The sequence below is a fragment of the Stylophora pistillata genome, chromosome 2 (genome assembly GCF_964205215.1).
Source record: "Stylophora pistillata chromosome 2, jaStyPist1.2, whole genome shotgun sequence".
Lineage (NCBI taxonomy): Eukaryota > Metazoa > Cnidaria > Anthozoa > Scleractinia > Pocilloporidae > Stylophora > Stylophora pistillata.
Genome location: NC_142520.1, coordinates 7,521,703 through 7,541,192, shown reverse-complemented (window position 1 = coordinate 7,541,192; position 19,490 = coordinate 7,521,703). Strand labels below are relative to the sequence as shown.

The 19,490-nt window shown below is 36.6% G+C and overlaps 2 protein-coding genes across 3 annotated transcripts in view; one reads left to right on the top strand and one right to left on the bottom strand.

Moving 5' to 3' along the window:
• The window catches only part of LOC148736918 (uncharacterized), a 700,731-nt gene that overhangs the window by 612,075 nt on the left and 69,166 nt on the right, over positions 1-19,490 (top strand). The gene's annotated exons all lie outside the window — the stretch shown is intronic.
• LOC148736922 (C-type mannose receptor 2-like) lies at positions 199-9,223 on the bottom strand. Its single transcript, XM_088749207.1, has 6 exons — positions 8,543-9,223; positions 6,466-6,591; positions 6,161-6,286; positions 5,159-5,533; positions 2,951-3,337; positions 199-359 (listed from the first exon to the last, which is right to left on the bottom strand). The coding sequence occupies exons 1-6, from the start codon at positions 9,030-9,032 to the stop codon at positions 199-201; spliced, it is 1,665 nt and encodes a 554-aa protein (XP_088605333.1). The 5' UTR covers positions 9,033-9,223.

Sequence of the window (19,490 nt, the reverse complement as noted above, 5' to 3'; positions counted from 1 at the left end):
TGGAAAAGACTAACAAGCAATGGCTTCTTCGTTAATTGTTACAGTTGCGTAAGTGGTTTTCTACTCAGCAATTGGCTTGATCGCGATACTCGCTGGAGTTAATGTGTAAGCACTTTTGTCTGCACTTTTGGCCGTTATATCCTCTATTGCATAGAGCACCGTTATAAAAGCAAGTCTTGATTCTCGCCATTTATCAGATTACATTTTGTAGATTTGCTTGCCTGAAGGCGGATTCTTTGTCGCACTTGCAATTGGGACAGATTTCTTGCTTATATAAGGACCAGGTGGTAGGTTGCTAGGTGGTTCAACGGACTCCTGGCCGTTAGTCTGTGAAGAGTTTTGTCCGTAAGATGAATCTGCTGCGAAGATATTGCAAAATAATAAAATGCAGGTGAAGTAAATCATTTAAATAAGAAAACGTATTGCTCTGCTTAAAGAAATAGCAGTTGCTGAGGCTAGGAATGCGTTTGAATAGTTTTAACTACTTGTAGAATAAGACATCACGTCTCGAGTATCACATTCGACGCATGTATAGAAACCGTAAAAAAAAAAAAATAACAGTGCTTTAATAATCTTCAAATATATTTCTCTCTTCGAGCCTCATCAGTCAAAAAAAAAAAAAAAGAAAAATGATGAGACCCGAAGAGCGAAATATATTTCAAGATTGTTAAAGCACTGTTATTTTATTTTTACAGTTTCTATACGTGCGTCGAATGTTATACTCGAGACGTAATGTCTTATTCCACAAGTAGTTCAAAGTATTTCTCTGTCCTGAGAATTACTACTATTCAATAAAGCACTGATTAATTTTTGTCAACCACTGCTTTGCGCCTGTAACGAAAAGAACGGGTGTTTTGTTAACAACATCAATTTAATTCCAATCACAATTGATAGTTTGTTTGTTTGCTTTTCTTTAAAAAAAAATAAGAAAATAAGAAAATTTATTCCTTTCCTCTGGCAATAAAAGAGGCTATAGAGTCTCGCTCTCGAGTATTCCCTAGGTGCATAGTGTTTAGTTCATTTTGTTCTATGGACATTTTCCATTAAGGAGGACAGAAAATAGGTAATAAATAAAGAGATAAGAAGTGATACCTCTAAGCGAGGATCAAACGAATCTCCAGTTCGTATGTGTTTGTTTTCTAAAACAATAAATTGGCATGCATCTGATTTGCAGACATAAATTACAAATTATTGTGTTAAGATAACATACCTCAAAAGAATAAGATTATCTCGCCTTATTTTCCAACGCTCCAGTTGGAGTGACGACTCTTTGCAATTGGTATTGACCACTACAATTAAGGTGGCTGAACACAGTTTTCGCTTTTGCTGTTGCAATTCAGCGCGCGCACAAGGATTGCAAAAAAACAAACTTGCCGTCAATAGAGCAGTCATTTTATTTACTCAACACGAATCCACACTATCTGTGCTATTTTCCTCTATAGTTGGCGCAGTGTATTCAGGGCTTTAATCTTTTATTTAAAAGACATGTTAGAAAAATTAACGGTGCAAAGACCCCAGCAATTGTCGGCTTTTTCGTCGTTACCGAGAGAACCCAGTTAAATGCAACGCATGCATGGTAAGGAAAAAACAATTGAGATTGAATGGAGAATTGTTTTCCGAGAAATATGCCTATTTCTTGAGAACCACCCATTGGAATTTCACGAAATGTGGCACAAAAATACTTTAGGAAATAAGTAACTAGAGAGTTGAAAAAAGTTGTTTTTAACAAAGGAAATTCTAGATAATCGAGTGAACCTTTAACAAGGGATATTTAAATATCTCTCCGTTAAATTGTTAGCAAAGTGGTATTAACTTGTGAGTATAGCTACAAGCTCGTTGCATGCAAATTATAAAGAAAAATTAATGACTAGATTTTCTACAAATGAACAAAACCGATTTTAAAGGCCTGTTTATATTTATTCATGTCGCCACGGAAACGGCACATACGTCAGCTTAGCCATGAAAAAAGCAAAGTTTATGTTGTTAACTTGCTTAGTGCCAGTTTTGGCGACCGAGAGATCAAGGGTTTTAAAGAAAGTTATGAAAGAAAAACACAAGTATCAACAATCGTGTTCAGCCACCTTAAGCAGACACCCTCTTAGAGGCCGACACTAAGTCGGGTCCCGAAATGAAAGTCCCACTTTTACCTTTATAACGAACCCCTTTTCAGCAGACACCTCTATTATGCGGATGCTGACTCTTAGATAAATTGTACTTTGCTCATTTCCATTGTTAAAAATATATATTAAGTGGACACCGGAATGAATTGACAACGTAGTGTATGTGACTACATCCTCGCGTTTTATCGTGACTGCTTTCCGTCATGGTTTTGCATTATTACCAACAAGTATTAAAGTTGGAAAGGAAAGGCAATGAGTTGAACTCTGGATAGCTTTGTTAAAAACATGGAACTTCATCACCGTACAAAGTAACCGTTGAATGTTAATTGTTTAGAAATATTGCGCAGTTTTCTACAACCTTCTATTAAGCAGTCATCATCTATTAAACGGAGACCGAGGAAGGTCTCGAGGGTGTCTATTTTATTGTATTTTGTTCAATCAGAACAAAAACACTTTTAACATGAAAATTACTAATAACTGGAAGTTTTTATGGCTGCTGTTACTCGTAAGAGTGATTCTAGGTACACAAACCGTAACTAAACCATCCGTTACCTTCCTCTGCTCACCAGGGTGATATTTACACATGTGTATCGTGAAAATATTCATTGAATGGCTGCAAACTTAAGATATCCGTGCAAATGTAAGTGTAAACTTGATCATGGCTGTCAGAAGGTTTATACTTTCTGTGGTAAGTTTGACAAACGCTAACGTGATAATTTTTTTTTTACCCCTAAGTGCTTCCGGTACCTTTTAGTTTACTAGCTATCGAAAGAAAGATAAAAATAATATTAATAAAAGTAACAATTATTAAAATAGTAAGCTTGTCTTACCCCTGGGAATTTCACAAATATAATCGCTGTACAAATCTTCACTACAGTCACCAATTACAATCCGTGTGCCATTACTAGACACCTTGTATATGTGAGTCACGTTGCCGTCACCACTTGGCTGTCCATCTCCCCATTCGCAAATGGTCAGTGGTCTTCCATTCACCCAGGTCCAATTGCCAGCCTTTTTCATTAAACCAATACTCCATCCATGTTTCGAACTATTTCGCCTTTGTATATTGTGAGTGATAAAATTCCATTCTTCTTTGGTTTCAATGGAGAATAGGTCTCCTCCTAGGCTTTGGCAGGCGTCTCTTTTCCAGCCCCAATCACCTTCACGCGTCTCTGCAAATATGTACCAAGAGTTTTCCAAAGATTTCGCGGGGCACCCTTCAAAATGATGAAAATGAAAACAAAAATAATTATGATGATTATGATGATAAACAAAGTGTCAATTATGATAAGGATGATAACATGATATAATCACAATCACCATAAAAGATAAAAATAAGTAAGCTAGAAAACGTAGCTTATTCTCGCTTTTCTCATTTTATTCGTATTAAAATTTTTCAACATATGCGGTCTATGTATGATCAGTCTCAATTAATTAAGTACATCCTTCTTCTCTACGGCGTCCGCCATCTCTGAGCTCAGTGGTTTTTAAAAAATTATTGCCCTTCACAGATCTGTGGGTTCATACAGTTTTTGTGGTTGGGTTTTCGAATATTGATAGAGTAATCCCTTAGCTGGTCATCCTCTCCCTTTTCCATCTTATCAAGTTAAAAAAAAAAAAAGTTAAATGTCAGTAAAAATTTCTCATAAATTTGCAATCGGACATACACAGTTATCAGTATACAGTTGATGCAGGAATGGTTGTCAGAAAAAAAAGAGCAAAAGTGCACACAACAGTCTCGAAGGATAACCAGGTGTCCGGTGATCAATGAAGTCTAACAAGTTAAGTAAATAGATAATAGATATGGACAAAAAGGCTAAAAAACAGGAGAGAAATGCCAATATGGGTGTGAATACAAGAGGAACAAATCAAAAGTAACATGGTGTTGCAATTGAATTCGCTCTCCTTAAAGTTTTTACACCGTTTTCATCTTTCATTCGGGTCAATTTTTTTTTGTTTCTGTTTGGTTTGTCATGCACTTTAGAATAAAAAGACATTTTGGTGTATAAGTTCAGCAAATCCGCAATGCTATGTCCTTAAGATGACATTTTCTCAGATTTACCCAAAATTCTGAGGTCAAGGAAACACGACCCAAAAACTACCCACAATACCTTTCAGGGTTATCACGTACTTTTTCCGAAACGCTTTCTTCCGAAACAAATGTATATAATTATCGATCACCGTACAAGCACAAACAAAAATACTTTGATGTGTGTTTTTCAACACATCTTGGAAACACTCACAGGCCTCAGTGAACGCGCTTTCGACAAATGTCGAGAAATGTATCCTTTCGATCGCTTATCCTTCAGACACTTAACCCATCGAAAAAGTACTTTGGCTCGCGGCGAAGAAAAATAAAGAATAATTCTACGACGATGAAACGTTTTAATGACATATGTCCCCAAATGTTTCATGATTTTAGAAATTTCTTTGTTGTTCAGCTCTGAAATTATACTAAAACAATTTTTCGCCTCAGGTTCAGTGAATATTGTCGAATAATCCCCTCGACTTCGTCTCGGGGATTATTCAACGATATTAACCTCGCCTTCGACGAATAATTGTTAATTATCAACCTAGTTGATAAAACCCAAATCACCTTGTTACTCCCACCGACGCAGCACCAATGTTATTTAGAAACCTACCTATTTAATAACCAATAATTATTCGACGATATTCACCTCGCCTTCGGCGAATAATTGTTAAATAAAAGCTCATGCTATTATTTTACTTATTATACATCGCTGATAACAAGGTTGACTTGCAGCCTAAGCCACCTCCCCTCCCTTCCTCGATCAGAACGGGCTAAAAAAAAAGGATAATCAATTGCAAGTGCGAGTTATCATAATTTGAAACCGCTAATGCGCACTTACCAGTTTATTCACCGCTTACACATACAAGTTAGGAAAGGCTTTAAATATTCTAAGAGCGATATATTTACCTCTTAGAAAATTAACCATTGAAATAAATTTTTGTTGGAAAAGCTCTAGGCGGAAATGCTTTAGCACATAATGTACTACATGGGTGGGATTTTTCCTTACCCCCAGGAATTTCACAGATGAAGGCATTTTCACCATATTTAGAGATACCGTTAAAAAGGCCTCCATTCATGGATATCTCCGTTGCCGTGTCGTTACCATTTGGCTCAGAGTCTCGCCATTTTGAAATATTTAGAGATGCTCCATTGTTCCAAATCCAATCCCTGCTGTAATTCTTGTATAAACCAATATGCCACGCAGTAATATTCCAACTATTACGCTTTTGTATCTCATGATTAATAAATTTCCATTCTTCATCGGTTTCGATGGAAACAAGGTATCCTCTGAGATTTCTGCAGACTTTATAGTTTTCTAAATTCCTTCTTCCCCTTCTTGTAAATATGTAGGAAGAATTTTTTAAACGGGTACACAGACTTTCTATGAGAAACATAAATACATGAATGGGTAAAAGAAGACATACCGATGTGTAGATTGTATGGATGATAAGGCTAGTAACAATGATGAAAATGGAGACGAAAAATACTTGTTGTATATTCACAGACATTCATTCTTAATAATGATAACGCAGCTATGGTGTTCATGAAAGTACTGGGGAGGAGGGGAAAGAGGTTTGGGCGTTACATGCCCGAATAGGTGTTTTTTTTTTTAACCTCAGCTTAACCAGTTTTAAAGGTGAAAGTAAATCTTGATTATGATTCTAAAATAGAGATCATTATAAGAGTGACGATGGGAAGTGTGAGGGATGTGACTTCAATCATTTCCCAGCCCACTACTTGGGCCAAAAGAATGCGGCTCACACTTTTAAATTTAATCACATAAGCGAACTCTTGAGATATTAGTGTCAGGTCACCTTTTGTATCACACGAGGATTGAATGAAATTATTCGCAGAAGTGCATACAAGAGTGTACAAGAATGGCTATTTACCGCTGATCGATTTCATTTAGTAAGCAAATCTTCAACTGGTGCTAAGGCGCCTGTTAAGGGTAGCTACCAGAAACGGAGAAGTTAATTTGTTGAATGATATGACCTCATTAAGATCTTACCTTGGCAGGTGTATCCATCTCCAGTGAATCCAGGATTACAAGAGCAGTTGAATGATCCTTCAGTATTTGTACAAGTGGCGCTGCCCTTGCTGCAGTTATGGGTATTGTTAACACACTCATCGATGTCTGAAATGGAAGCAACAGACCATACTCATGCACTGAGGTTGCAGGGCAGAGAAAGTGTTCCAATATAAGATCATTACCTTCCGAATGATATTAGGTTACCATTTATGTTGCCTTTGTTTCGGCTAGTTAAGTTCTACAAGCTTTTCTCCTTGATACAACAAAGCATCACTGTCCGATACCTGTGCAGTTGTGTCCGTCGCCACTGAATCCTGGTTTACAAATGCACTTGAATGATCCCTCGGAATTTTTACAAGTGGCAGTTTTATTGCTGCAGTTGTGGCTCTTTTGAGAACACTCGTCAATGTCTGAAATGAAATCAGCAGTCCATATTAATTTTGCTGATAGAGAAGAACGATGAAAATGGGCTGAAAATTGGATTTTCACTCTGAACAAAACCACAGGGTGCCTCTAAACAAAAAAGGGATTTCTAGCCTCACTCTAGATGCAGGCTCGCTAAAACTCTTTCTGACAAAGCCATAATATTTACTTAATACATGAGTTTGTATCCGAAAAGCTATAGATTGTTTAGAGGCGTTCTTAAGGACAACACACTGGTTTTTGTGAACTGTGAAATGACCTTAGTTATAAATTAAACGATAAATAAATTAAAAAATATATACAGTTACTGGTCACCAAGAGTTGCTAAAGAGCTAAACTGTGATGACCGTTATAAATATTAGGCCAATGTTACCCGCTCGGAATAGTCCGGTTTTTTTGTTTTTTGTTTTTTTTTTTTTTTTTTTGTTCTTTTTTTTTTTTTTTTGTGGTATTGAACTTCGTCTTGGTCCACTAAAGCGTAGAAAGAACTCAACCATATCCTGCAATCTCGATCCCACGCTTTGATGAGAGATGCATAGTCATAAAATCGCTAGCATCGTTGTGATTGGTTGCCCGAGCGGGCAAGATGAGCCCATCTTGCGCGGGATAGCTCACTTTGATCCCGAGCACACAAAAAAAACAAACAAACAAACAAACAAAGTTCGTAATTTATTCTTAGACAAAGTCAATGGAGACGCAAAACGCGGCAGACGACAATGAAAACAAAGAGAAGATAAACAACATGCGAGTTTATACTGCTAAAAATTTATCGTATCAAGAAAAGCGGATCAACTTTGATTACAACAGGCCTTGTTAAATGATTGAAGATGACTGTATATGGCCACTTTAGAACAATGGCGGAAACAGCTTTAAAATACAGGCGGAATTTTTCAAAGTTTCTGTTTATCATACGAGCGGCAGATTTAAACCATCGGCAAAACTGACTATACGACAAATCCTCGCCGTGGAGGGTGATTCTGATAAAAAATTTAGGGTGTAAATAATCACGGTGGGGCGGATTGTGGGGCGACTGTTGCTTTCGTAATTGAAGTAAAGAGATGCCACAGTTTTTCCCTTTATTGCTTAAAACTGGCAAAAGATATATTCAATTAGAGACTCACTGTGTTATGCTATGTTAATGAAAGCATTGGTAACCCGGTATTAACGCCCGAAGCCTTCCGCGCCGTTGTATCCTGCAGAAGAATTTCGTCATTTGCTCGATTGTCTAATGAGAGTGTCAGTTCAATGTCGCGTCGCGTGAATAAGATTTTATTCCCAATGTGCACAAAAACCTTGATATTCTCCTTTCTCTAGCGTGTTATTTAAGCTTGATAATAACGTCCGAAGCTCCGCATGTCGTTAATTCATGTGGTTTCATGGATACCATTCTCTTTTCGTATTTCAATTTAACAAAAGGAGTTAAAAAAAAACAATGGCGAGTGTAAATAGTCGCACATGCTCGTGACTTTCTCCCATTTGACTCGACTGTTAAATTAAACGGACATCGAGGAAGGTCCCGAGAGTGTCAGTTTCACTGCATTTTGTTGAGTCAGAAGAATAACATTTTTAACATGAGAATTACCGATAACTGAAAGTTTTTATGACTGCTGTTACTCGTAAGAGTGATTGTAGATACACAAACCGTAACTAAACCATCTGTTACGTTTCCCTTGCTCACAAGGGGGATAGTTAATCATGTATATCGTGAAAAATTCATTGAATTGCCCCAACCTTAATCCATCAATGCAAATGTAAGTGTAAACTTGATCATGACAGTCAGATGGTTTATCATTTCTGTTGTAAGTTTGACAAACGCTAAAGGGATAATACTTTTTGTTACCCCTAAGTGCTTCTGGTACCTTTTAGTTAGCTATCGAAAGAAAGATAAAAATAATAGTAATAAAAGTAACAATTATTAAAATAGTAAGTTTGTTTTACCCCTGGGAATTTCACAAATATAATCGCTGTACAAATCTTCACTGCAATCACCAATTACAATCCGTGTGCCATTACTAAACAGCTTGTATATGTGAGTCACATTGCCGTCACCACTTGGCTGCCCATCTCCCCATTCGCAAATAGTCAGTAGTCTTCCATTCACCCAAGTCCAATTGCCAGCCTTCTTCATTAAACCAATACTCCATCCATGTTTCGAACTATTTCGCATTTGCATCTCGTCAGTGATGAAATTCCACTCTTCTTTGGTTTCAATGGAAACTAGGTCTCCTCCTAGGCTTTGGCAGGCGGCTCTTTTCCAGTCCCAATCATCTTCACACGTCTCCGCAAATATGTACCAAGAGTTTTGGAACGATATAGTGGGGCACTCTACAAAATGATGAAAATGAAAACAGTAATAATTATGATGATGATGATAAAAAAAGTGATAATTATGAAAATGATGATAGTATGATATAATCGCAATCACCATAAAGGATAAAAATACATAAGCTGGAAAAGGTAACTTATTCTATCTTTTATCATTCTATTCCTACTTTAATTTTTCAATATCTGCGGTGTATGTTTGATCAGTGTTATTTAATAAAGTACATCCTTCTTCTCTACGGCGTCCGCCATCTCTGATCTCAGTGTTGTTTCAAAAATATTTTCGTTCACAAATCTGTGAGTTCATAAAATATTTGTGGTTGGGTATTGGAATATCGATAAACTAATCCCTGAGCTGGTCCTCCTCTCCCTTCTCCACCTTATCAGGTTGAGAAAAAGTTAAATGTGAGTAAAATTCCTTATGAGATTGCAACCGGACATACACAGTTACCCTCATATAGTTGATGCAGGAATGGTTGTCAGAAAAGAAAAAGAAAAAAAGAGCAACAGAGCACGCAACAGTCTCGAAGGATAATGAGGGTGTCCGTTGATCAATGAAGTCTAACAAGTGAAGTAAATAATAGATATGGACAAAGAGACTAAAAAACAAGAGATAATGAGGGTGTACGGTGATCAATGAAGTCTAACAAGTGAAGTAAATAATAGATATGGACAAAGAGACTAAGAAACAGGAGAGAAATACTAGTATGCAGGTGAATACAAGAGGAACAAAACAAAAGTAACATGGTGTTGCAATTGAATTCGCTCTCGTTAAGTTTACATCATTTTTGTCTTTCATTCGGGTCAATTGTTTGTTTTTTTTGTTTTTTTTGTTTTTTGGTTTTTCATGCAGTTTAAGTCATTTTGGTGAGCAAAATAAGCTTAGCAAATTCCGCAATACTTTGCCCTTAAGGGTAACATTTTCTCACATTTGCCTCAAATCTTGAGCGCAAGGAAGCAGGACCTAAAAACTACCGACAATACCTTTCAGGATTATCACGTACTCTTTACGAAAGGTTTTTTTTTCAAAACAACTGTATATAATTATTGCTCACTCGTATAAGCACAAAAAAAAAAAATACTTCGATATGTTTTTTTGCAACACAGCATAGAAAAACTCACCGACCTCAGTGGAAGCGCTCGACAAATGTCGAGGAATGCGTCCTTTCGATCGCTTTACTTTCAGGCACTTTACCCGTCAAAAATTTACTCTGGCTCGCGGCGAAGAAAAATAAAAAATGATTCTAGGACGATGAAACTATTTTTTTATAGGATATGTTCCGAAGCTTTTCATGGGCAAAAAATAAGGGAAAATTCTTTTTCCGTCGAAAAGTAGCTCCCACCAGAAGTGGTACTTGATACATCTTTCTTCACTGCGGCGTTCTCTATCTCGGATATTCTATTTTGAATTATCACCTTAAGACTATCTGTAAGCTCATGCTCTTATTGTACTTATTGTACATCGCTTATAACAAGGTTGACTAGGAGCCTGAACCACCTCTATTACCTTCCCCGATCAGAACAGGCGAAAAAAACAAAAAAATGGAGAATCAATTGCAAGTGTGAGTAATCATAATTTGAAACCACTAGTGCGCACTTAACAGTTTATTCACCGCTTACACATAAAAGTTAGAAAAAGCTTTAGATATTCTAAGAGCGATATATTTTCCTCTTGGAAAATTAACCATTGAAATAAATTTTTACTTGAGAAGCGCTAGGCGGAAATGGTTTAGCACATAATGTACTTTATGGGTGCAATGTTTCCTTACCCACAGGAATTTCACAGATGAAGGCATTTTCACCATATTTAGAGATACCGTTAAAAAGGCCTCCATTCATGGATATCTCCGCTGCCGCGTCGTTATCATTTGGCTCCGAGTTTCGCCATTTTGAAATATTTAGTGGTGCTCCATTGTTCCAAATCCAATTCCGCCTGTAATTCGTGTATAAACCAATATGCCACGCAGTAGTGTTCCAACCATTACGCTTTTGAATCTCCCGATTAATAAATTTCCATTCTTCATCAGTTTCGATGGAAACAAGGTATCCTCTGAGATTTCTGCAGACTTTATAGTTTTCTAAATTCCTTCTTCCCCATTTTGTAAATATGTAGGAAGAATTTTTTAAACGGGCACACAGACTTTCTATGAGAAAAATAAATACATGAATGAATAAAAGAAAAAATACAGATGTGTAGATTATATGGATGATAGCAGTAGTGACAATGACGACAATGGAGACGAAAAATACTGGTTGTATATCACAAGCGTTGATTCTTAATAATGATAACGCAGCTGTGGTGTTCACGGAAGGACTGGGGAGGAGGGAGAAGAAGTTTGGGCGTTACATGCCCGAATAAGTTTTTGTTTAACCTCAGCTTAATCAGTTTTTAAGGTGAAAGTAAGTCTCAATTATGATTCTTGTGCGCGAGTCTGAAATAGAGATTATTATAAAAACAACGATGTTGAAGTGTGAGGGATGCGACTTTAATAATTTCTTAGCCCACCACCTGGACCAAAAGAGTGCGTTTCACGCTCTTTTTAATCACATAAGCGAACTTTTGAGATGAGAGTCTCAAATCACTTCTTTTAGCACACGAGGATTGAATGGAGTCATTGGAAGAAGTGCATAAAAGAGTGTACAAGAATGGCTATTTAGCGCTGATCGATTTCATTTAGTAAGCAAATATTCGACTGGTGCTAGGGCGCCTGTTAAGGGCAGCTACCAGAAACGGAAAATTGAATTTGTTGAATGATATGACCTCATTAAGATCTTACCTTGGCAGGTGTATCCATCTCCAGTGAATCCAGGATTACAAGAGCAGTTAAATGATCCTTCAGTATTTGTACAAGTGGCGCTGCCCTTGCTGCAGTTATGGGTATTGTTAACACACTCATCGATGTCTGAAATGGAATCAACAGACGATACTCATGTACTGCGGTTGCAGGGAAGAGAAAGTGTTTCAATATAAGATCATCACCTTCGGAATGATATTAGGTTACCATTTATGTTGCCTTTGTTTCGGCTAGTTAAGTTCTACAAGCTTTTCTTACTGATGCGACAAAGTATCACTGTTCGGTATTGAAGTAAAGAGATGCCACTGTTTTTTCCTTTATGATGCTTAAAACTGGCAAAAGATATATTCAACTAGATATATTTCAATTAGATATATTTCAATTAGATATATTTCAATTAGATATATCTCAATTAGATATATTTCAGTTAGATCAATAACGCATATATCATGCCCTGAATGATATCAGATTGCCATGCATATTGCCGTTGTTTTTGTGCGCAGACACGATAGAACATTTTGTTGTGAACACTGTTTAGTACGTACCTGTGCAGTTGTGTCCGTCTCCAATATATCCTGGTTTACAAATGCACTTGAATGCTCCCACGGAGTTCGAACACGTAGTGGTTATATTGCTGCAGTTGTGAATGTTTTGAGAACACTCGTCAATGTCTGAAATTAAATCAGCAGCCCTTATCAGTACATAATTACAGCACTAAAAGAATAAAAAAAAGGAGAGTACCCAAATTGGGCTTCCAATCTAAAAACCGTAGGGTGCTCTAAGGAAAAGAAATTTTAACCTCACTTCCGATGGCGAGTTGCTCAAGCACACTCTAACTCCTAAGACAAAGATACTATGTACTTCTCTTAAACCATGCCAGATCATGTACTCAGTATATGATTTGGCAGAAGCCATCTTTTTTAAAATTGTTATATCGTTCAGTGTCGTTCTTAAGCAGAATCGAAAACACATGGAATTATATCTGTTCGACAAGATCATGCTCTGCTGGATTATACCTTGGCATTCATGTCCATCCCCGCTGAATCCTGGATTACAAGAGCAGTTGTAAGATCCCTCGGTTTTTGTACAGTTGGCGTTCTTGCTACAGTTGTGGGTTTTTTCAACACACTCGTTGATGTCTGAAATGAAATCGGCGGACTGTTAAAATAAATGGAAAAGTAGGGGAAGGGTTACAATATAGTTACATCATATAAAAACTACAAAATCGCACCTCTTTATACTAAGGAGGATAACAATAATTATAAGAATTAGAATATTAATGATAATTGTGATGATAATGATGATGATAATGATGGTAAATACGTTATTAAAGTTGAAATCCTACCTAACTATAATAATTTAATAATCTTCACTCATAAATAACAATGAGCAACGAAACTCGGTACCTCACTGAGGCAAAAACCAGAATTAGGCTTAAGGTGTTTCTTCAGAAAAAAAAAAAAAAGCTATCAAACCAATCTTTTTAAACTTTCCCTAAATGTGCTCTGCCGATTTCTGTTTCGAAAAATAAGATAAAAAGATAGGTCACCGTACACGTTTAAGAGATATGATGGGCCACCCCTACCCCACTTATGCTTGTACTGGCACTAATCATGCGCGTCATTTCATCGGTTCACGTTATATTTTGCGGTAGCTGGAAGCAAAGGTTTTTAAAGTAACACTTGGGAAAACAGTTATTGGTGGAAAAATTACACAATTTCAATGACATCGACTCCAAAAGTTCACCGAGTCATTGCTATCAAGATCATAATTTGCATCATCGAGTAACGGGCTTTGTGCACACTTTTAACCATGTCTTTTTTACCTTCGACGAATTTTTCTCAATTCTTCAATTTAAACAGGATAATTTGTACACCAAAATTATCCCATAATAAATATAGTTCAACGTGCTCGTTCAAGAGCTGAGGACCATAGTACCTTTTTACCTAGTCCATTGATTGAAAAACAATATCGTGTTCTCGGAATACGGCGCGCTCTTATTCGCCTGATTACATAATTTTTATACACTGTGCGGGATGCGCAATGCAATATTAAGAAATCACCTTAATTTTTCGGGGTCACAATAGCCCATTTCCGAATTACCTTTGGCCTCATTTTAAAAACGAGTCCTGGTGCTCATCCTTCTATATGATAATAAGTTTTCATTCACATCTAAATTAAACTTATTTTCACAAGAATGGTTGAGCACCGAGCCTCGTTTTGAAAAAGAGACCAAGTTTCTTTCAGAAATGGGCTATTGGGGAGATCAAGGTGGAAGCACTGTTATTCTTTTTTGTTGTTGTTCAGTTACTGCTTAGCTTTTTGAACTTAAGTTTTAGATCCACAGTCGGATTAATGTACCAACAGGACGTCCATAGCTGATTATTGTTATAAATCAGTCAGATAATATTTTTTCCTGTTCATTTTAAGGTACATAGATTTTGAATTACACTGCCTCACCTGTTCCTTGCAACTCCATCATCAAAGGAAAGATGACTGCAGATGAGAAAATGAGCATTGATTGTTATATCAAGAATAACATTTGAATCAATGACAAAGTTTATTAGATTTTGAGTTAGAATAGTTGATGCATTATCTGAGGACATTTTATTTGCCACATGATCTTTAGCCTCTGCTAATGACTTTTGTTTCCTTCCCTAGGGAGCTGATTGAGTGTTCTTCGCCCAAAAAAATGTTAACCTGCTATTTGGAGCGCAACCGCCATAAACTATATACTATTGTATCTAAGAGATAGTAATGCTGCGGCATATTCTGTTGGCAGTGACGTAGTTTACGCAGTGGTTCATATAACTGCGCGTTCCAAGACCTACATTAACCTATATTTCTTAAAGTATTGAGAAATCGTGGAGTGTTTCCAAAACTAAGAAGTAAGAGCGCCCTTCCCACAAATGATACTTGATTGACTTACCAAGATGGACTGGAATCTATTTGTTTTGTTTTGTTTTGTTTTTTTTCAATTTTTTATTTTTTGTCGGGAGAGGGCTTGCGATTCCATAGATGGAGGTTTTGAGAAACGTATCTCTGAAGTTATTTTCTGCGGTAGAAAAATTGTTTAAAAAACAAAGAAAATAGCTCACGCACAGAAGAAAATATTGTCTATTGTAAACCAATCTCATCCAGAACATGTCAAATTATGTGTACCTTTAGTGAAAGAGAAAGATACGGCCTAACTTTTACTGGAATGTTCAGTCAAAATCTTCCGATTTCCGTCGCTTTGACAGTCACATTGAGAAACGCATTCGAAGTGTGCACACCTGCGCTAACTGAAGTACTTTTTTAAAATGCAGACCCGCAAGGCACTCTGGTATAGTGGCGCAGTGCGCTCTTTTTAAATGCAAGGTAATGTGGTAAAGTTGATGAATTTGAGAATTCAAACTCCCTTTATATCTTCTTCTTAAATCCTGAAAATAGCTAATATCCTCTTGCTATATATCATTTCTGGCTTTAAAATGCGCTATCCAGAAAAAGAAAATGTTTCTTTTAGCTTGATCTAGTTGTAAGCCAACTGAGACGCGAAAATTCGAAACGTACGATGTTTCTATGTGCGATTATTCAGGTAACAAATCTGACCGTCCAAATAAAACTTTTTCTCAATTCAGAATCTGAGGGGCTGGTCTTCAAAACCGGTGAGGACTTTTCCATATTCTTCTTGATTGCTTTGAAATTTATGGGTAAAGTTTTTCAATCAAAATTTTACCGATACACATTACGTTGGAGGTAATTGTGGGAGCCTGATCCACTATGGATCGTTTGGTGTAACCACTTTGTTGCTTGGCTTTCTGACCGTATTTTTGCGCTGTTCTTCACTGTCCTACTTTGTCAAACTTTGCACGTTCCCTTGACCTTATGTAGTTTGAATGGCATGTAGGGGCATGATTAACAGGTGTATTTTGGGCTAGGTGGTATTATTTCTTGTTTTTATGAATGCAACATCTACCGAAAAAAAAGAAAGAAGCTGACTCGAATAGAAATGAAAATTTTGAATTAGTAAGGTAAATGTTTAAATGCAACTTAGCCGGTTTCACCACAAAGTCTTATCGATGAACCAAACGACGAGGAAATGTTAAACTAAACTGATCTGTACCTCATCTAAAATTATAATTTTGAAACTAAACGTAGCGAATTCATTGAAAAACAAAACTTTTGAAATAGATGACTGTGTCATATTTCTGTCATGGGATCGATGGAAAACATGAATACTGTATTAGGTTTCTTTTATCTTTTTCTTTTCTTATTGGTGGGGTGGAAGTCATTCATTTCTAAAGAGCTTTGGTGCCAATTTAGAGGAAAACATTCAACACTTCATTGCCACGAAAAGTCGAGGAAGCAGGAACTTAATTCAAAGAGACATAAAAGATAAACCCGTGTCAAGTTGACCGTCGTCGCTCACCGCATTACTTATGAAAATTCTTTGTCCAAAAATTTTATCAATGAAATAAGCGACGAGGAAATGTTAAACGGAATTGATCTGCACTTTTTCTAAATGTAGCTTTTTAATTTTCTTTTTCTAGCTGGGGTGGAAGGGATTTATTTTTAAATAGCTTTGGCGTCCGTTTAGAGGAAAACATTCAACAACTCAAGTCCGAATAAAATTGAGTACGCAGGAACTTTGTGTAAAGGAAATTATAACATAGCGCGTGCACTAGTCCTATCTAATTCCTATTACGTCAACATGAACAAAATCTTTATGTACGCACGGCCGTGCTCAATAAAATGACGTGTGCAGTTTCAAAATAGCTGCAAAATTTCCGTCGTGTGAGTTCCTTAAGTTAAAGTTTCGGAAAGCGATATCAGTAAATGGAAGACCAACCAAACTTTTCTTTGGCTTTCGACCTTCCCGCAAGTAGTCAAGCCAATAAGAACAATGAAAATTAAACGAAACACAACAGGCCCGTTTCCCGATTTATCGGAACAGGAGCTGGAGAAAATTTTGGCTGAAAGACATTCAACAGGAACTAAGAGGACTACAAGTTGGTCTGTGGCGACTTTTAAAGGTAAACGTCTCTGTTGATGAGGTCTTTTTGGTTACATTTGTTAACTCTACCGAAACCATTTAATTACAAAATCAACAAAACAATCGGAGACGCCAACATTTTCGGGCAACTTTCATTTCAAAAAACATTACACAAACGTCATTCAGCGCCCAAACTGTTTTTGTATGTTATAAAAGAATTGTTTCATGCTTTTAGCTGTGCGTATATCGAGTTATGGATGCACTTGGTAAGTTTGGAGTCACTCAAGAAGCTAGGGTTGATCTCGGCTGCGCCTCGAGCAACTCTTACGCTTTTCTCGTGCTCTCCAAACTCTCCGCGTGCATCCATAACTCGATATACGCACGCTAAGCATGAAACAATTCTTAAATAAGAGATAAACCCGTCACAATTTGCCGCCGACGGCCTTGATTATGAAAATTCCTTGTCCAAAAATTTTAGCGATAAACTAAACGACGAGGAAATGTTAAACTGAATTGATCTGTAATTTATCTAAAATTATAATTTTGAAACTAAACATAGTGAATTCATTGAAAAATGAAACCATTGAAATCGATGACTGATGCCATATCTCTGTTATGGGATTAAAACATGAACACTGTAATAGTTTCTTCTTTTTTTTTAACTTGGATGGAAGTAATTATTTTCTAAAAAGCTTTGGCTTCCGTTTAGAGGAAAACATTCAACAACTTATAAGTCCATGAAAAGTCGAGGAAGCAGGAACTTAATGCTGACGGCATTAATTATGAAAATTATTTGTCCAAACTTGCCTTCTGTTTATCAAAATAGTTGTTTTCTACACCCTTCCCCTTTCGTGCAAGATTGTTCATTCCGCAACTGAGTAAAACGTCTGAATAACTTCTGAACGAGGGACCTAATTCGTTTTTGTGCGAAGGAGATATTACAAAGTGTGCTTGCCGACTGACATCTTGTCGCATCAACTTCAGAAGGTAGGTAACTAGGCTATTATGTTCTAAGACCCTACATATCATTTCGGAAAGGTGTTGCATCGAGCGTTATTTATGACACAACAACCATGAAATATATAGCGCATTTCAATTTTTTATAACCGCGTAATTTTGTCATTGTGTTTAACTGTTTCCAAATGATTTTGCTTCTTAATGAAACTAAAAACTACATTCCGAAACAAGTCTAATCTTATCTCTTCCTTTGTTTTTACTTATACGTTTATCTTTGTTACCTATATTCTTTTCAAGAATAATAAAGTCAAGAACAGATATTAAAAAGGTTTGATTTGTTTCGTAGATAGGGCCTAGTAAAAGGCATCGATCATATCTTTTTTCCAGTTGGATTTCGCTTGGGTTTCCAATACCGAGATATCTTTATCTAACCGTTCACTACTTCCCTTACAGTTTTAGAGCCCAACCACTGGATAAAATAGAGTTTGTACTTACTCAGCGCACAATGTATTGACACTACTGTAAACATTTTACCGGATTGAGGCCCACTTGATAACAACCCAACAGATTTTCTAACGTTTTAAAGGAGATAGCGTGTAATGGACAAAACGATACTTGATCGCTTCTTACTGACATAACTCACAATTATTTTCTTCTATTTATAAACGGACCAATGAGGCTAGAGGCTATTTCCACCAGGTGTGGAGCAATCATTGGCTTCATTGAAATGAGAAATTCAAGATATTAAGATAGCTTGGTTTACTTTTTGCAGTAACGCAGATAGTAAAAGGTCGGCAAAATACGCGGTTAATGAAAATAGTTTAGGAATCATGGTTAAAGGTAGATGTCTTTTACAAATTAGTATTTTCCCTATGGAAAGCTATTGCAAGTACCCCATCAGTTCAAAACTTTTTTCGAAATCATTCTCACAGAAATTCCTTATCTGAAGAAATTTCAGTGAAAGATGGCAAAACAGTATCCGGCTTAGACCCAGTTCGAAAATGTGCCTCAACGTGACCACGATGGGCGCTTATTCCTTTTGAGCAACGACGTCGCATGCGTGGAGTAATGCAAATGCTAGTGCCTTTTAGCTTTATTTCATTGAAATATCCATATCTTCATTTATCGCTGAAATTCGTAGATTATTCGTTTATGTTAAAGTATTTGGTACGATCAACAGTAAAAGAGTATGATGTTCTAAGAAAGTTGTTTCTTAAAAAAACGAAAAAAAAAGTAAATTATGGATCGTCCTGTGCAGCCACTTTGTTGCTGGGCTTTCCGTCCGTATTTTTGCGCTGTTCTTCACTGTCTTACTTTGTCAAACTTTGTACGTTCCCTTGACCTTAAGTGATTTAAATGGCATAGCACGGACATGATTAATAGGTGTATTTTGAGCATGATGGGATTATTGCTTGTTTTTATCAAAGCAACATCTTCAAAAAAGAAAAAACCTGACTAGAATGGAAATGAAAACTGTGAGTTAGTAAGGTAAATGTTTAATCGCAATTTAGCCGGTTTCACTCCAACACTTAATCGATATATTGAACGACGAGGAAATGTGAATTGATGAGTACTTTATCTAAGATTATAATTTAGAAAATAAACGTAGCGAATTCATTGGAAAATAAAGCTACTGAAATCGAACACTGATGCCATATTTCTGTCATGGGATCGATGGAAAACATGAATGGTGTATTAGGTTGTTGTTGTTGTTGTTGTTGTTTTTTTTTTATTCTAACTGGGAAGGAAGTGATTTATTTCTAAAGAGCTTGGCGTGCATTTAGAGGAAAACATTTTCAAGTCCATGAAAAGTCAAGGAAGTAGGAACTTAATTTAA

Bases quoted from the DNA above. Each gene is read 5' to 3' on its own strand.
- LOC148736922 (XM_088749207.1), bottom strand. From the start codon at position 9,032: ATGGTGATTGCGATTATATCATACTATCATCATTTTCATAATTATCAC. The intron at 5,534-6,160 runs GTAAGATCTTAA...TGTTTCTCATAG, and splicing joins AGATGGATACACCTGCCAAG to AAAGTCTGTGTACCCGTTTA. The intron at 360-2,950 runs GTAAGACAAGCT...ATATCTTCGCAG, and splicing joins TATTTGTGAAATTCCCAGGG to CAGATTCATCTTACGGACAA.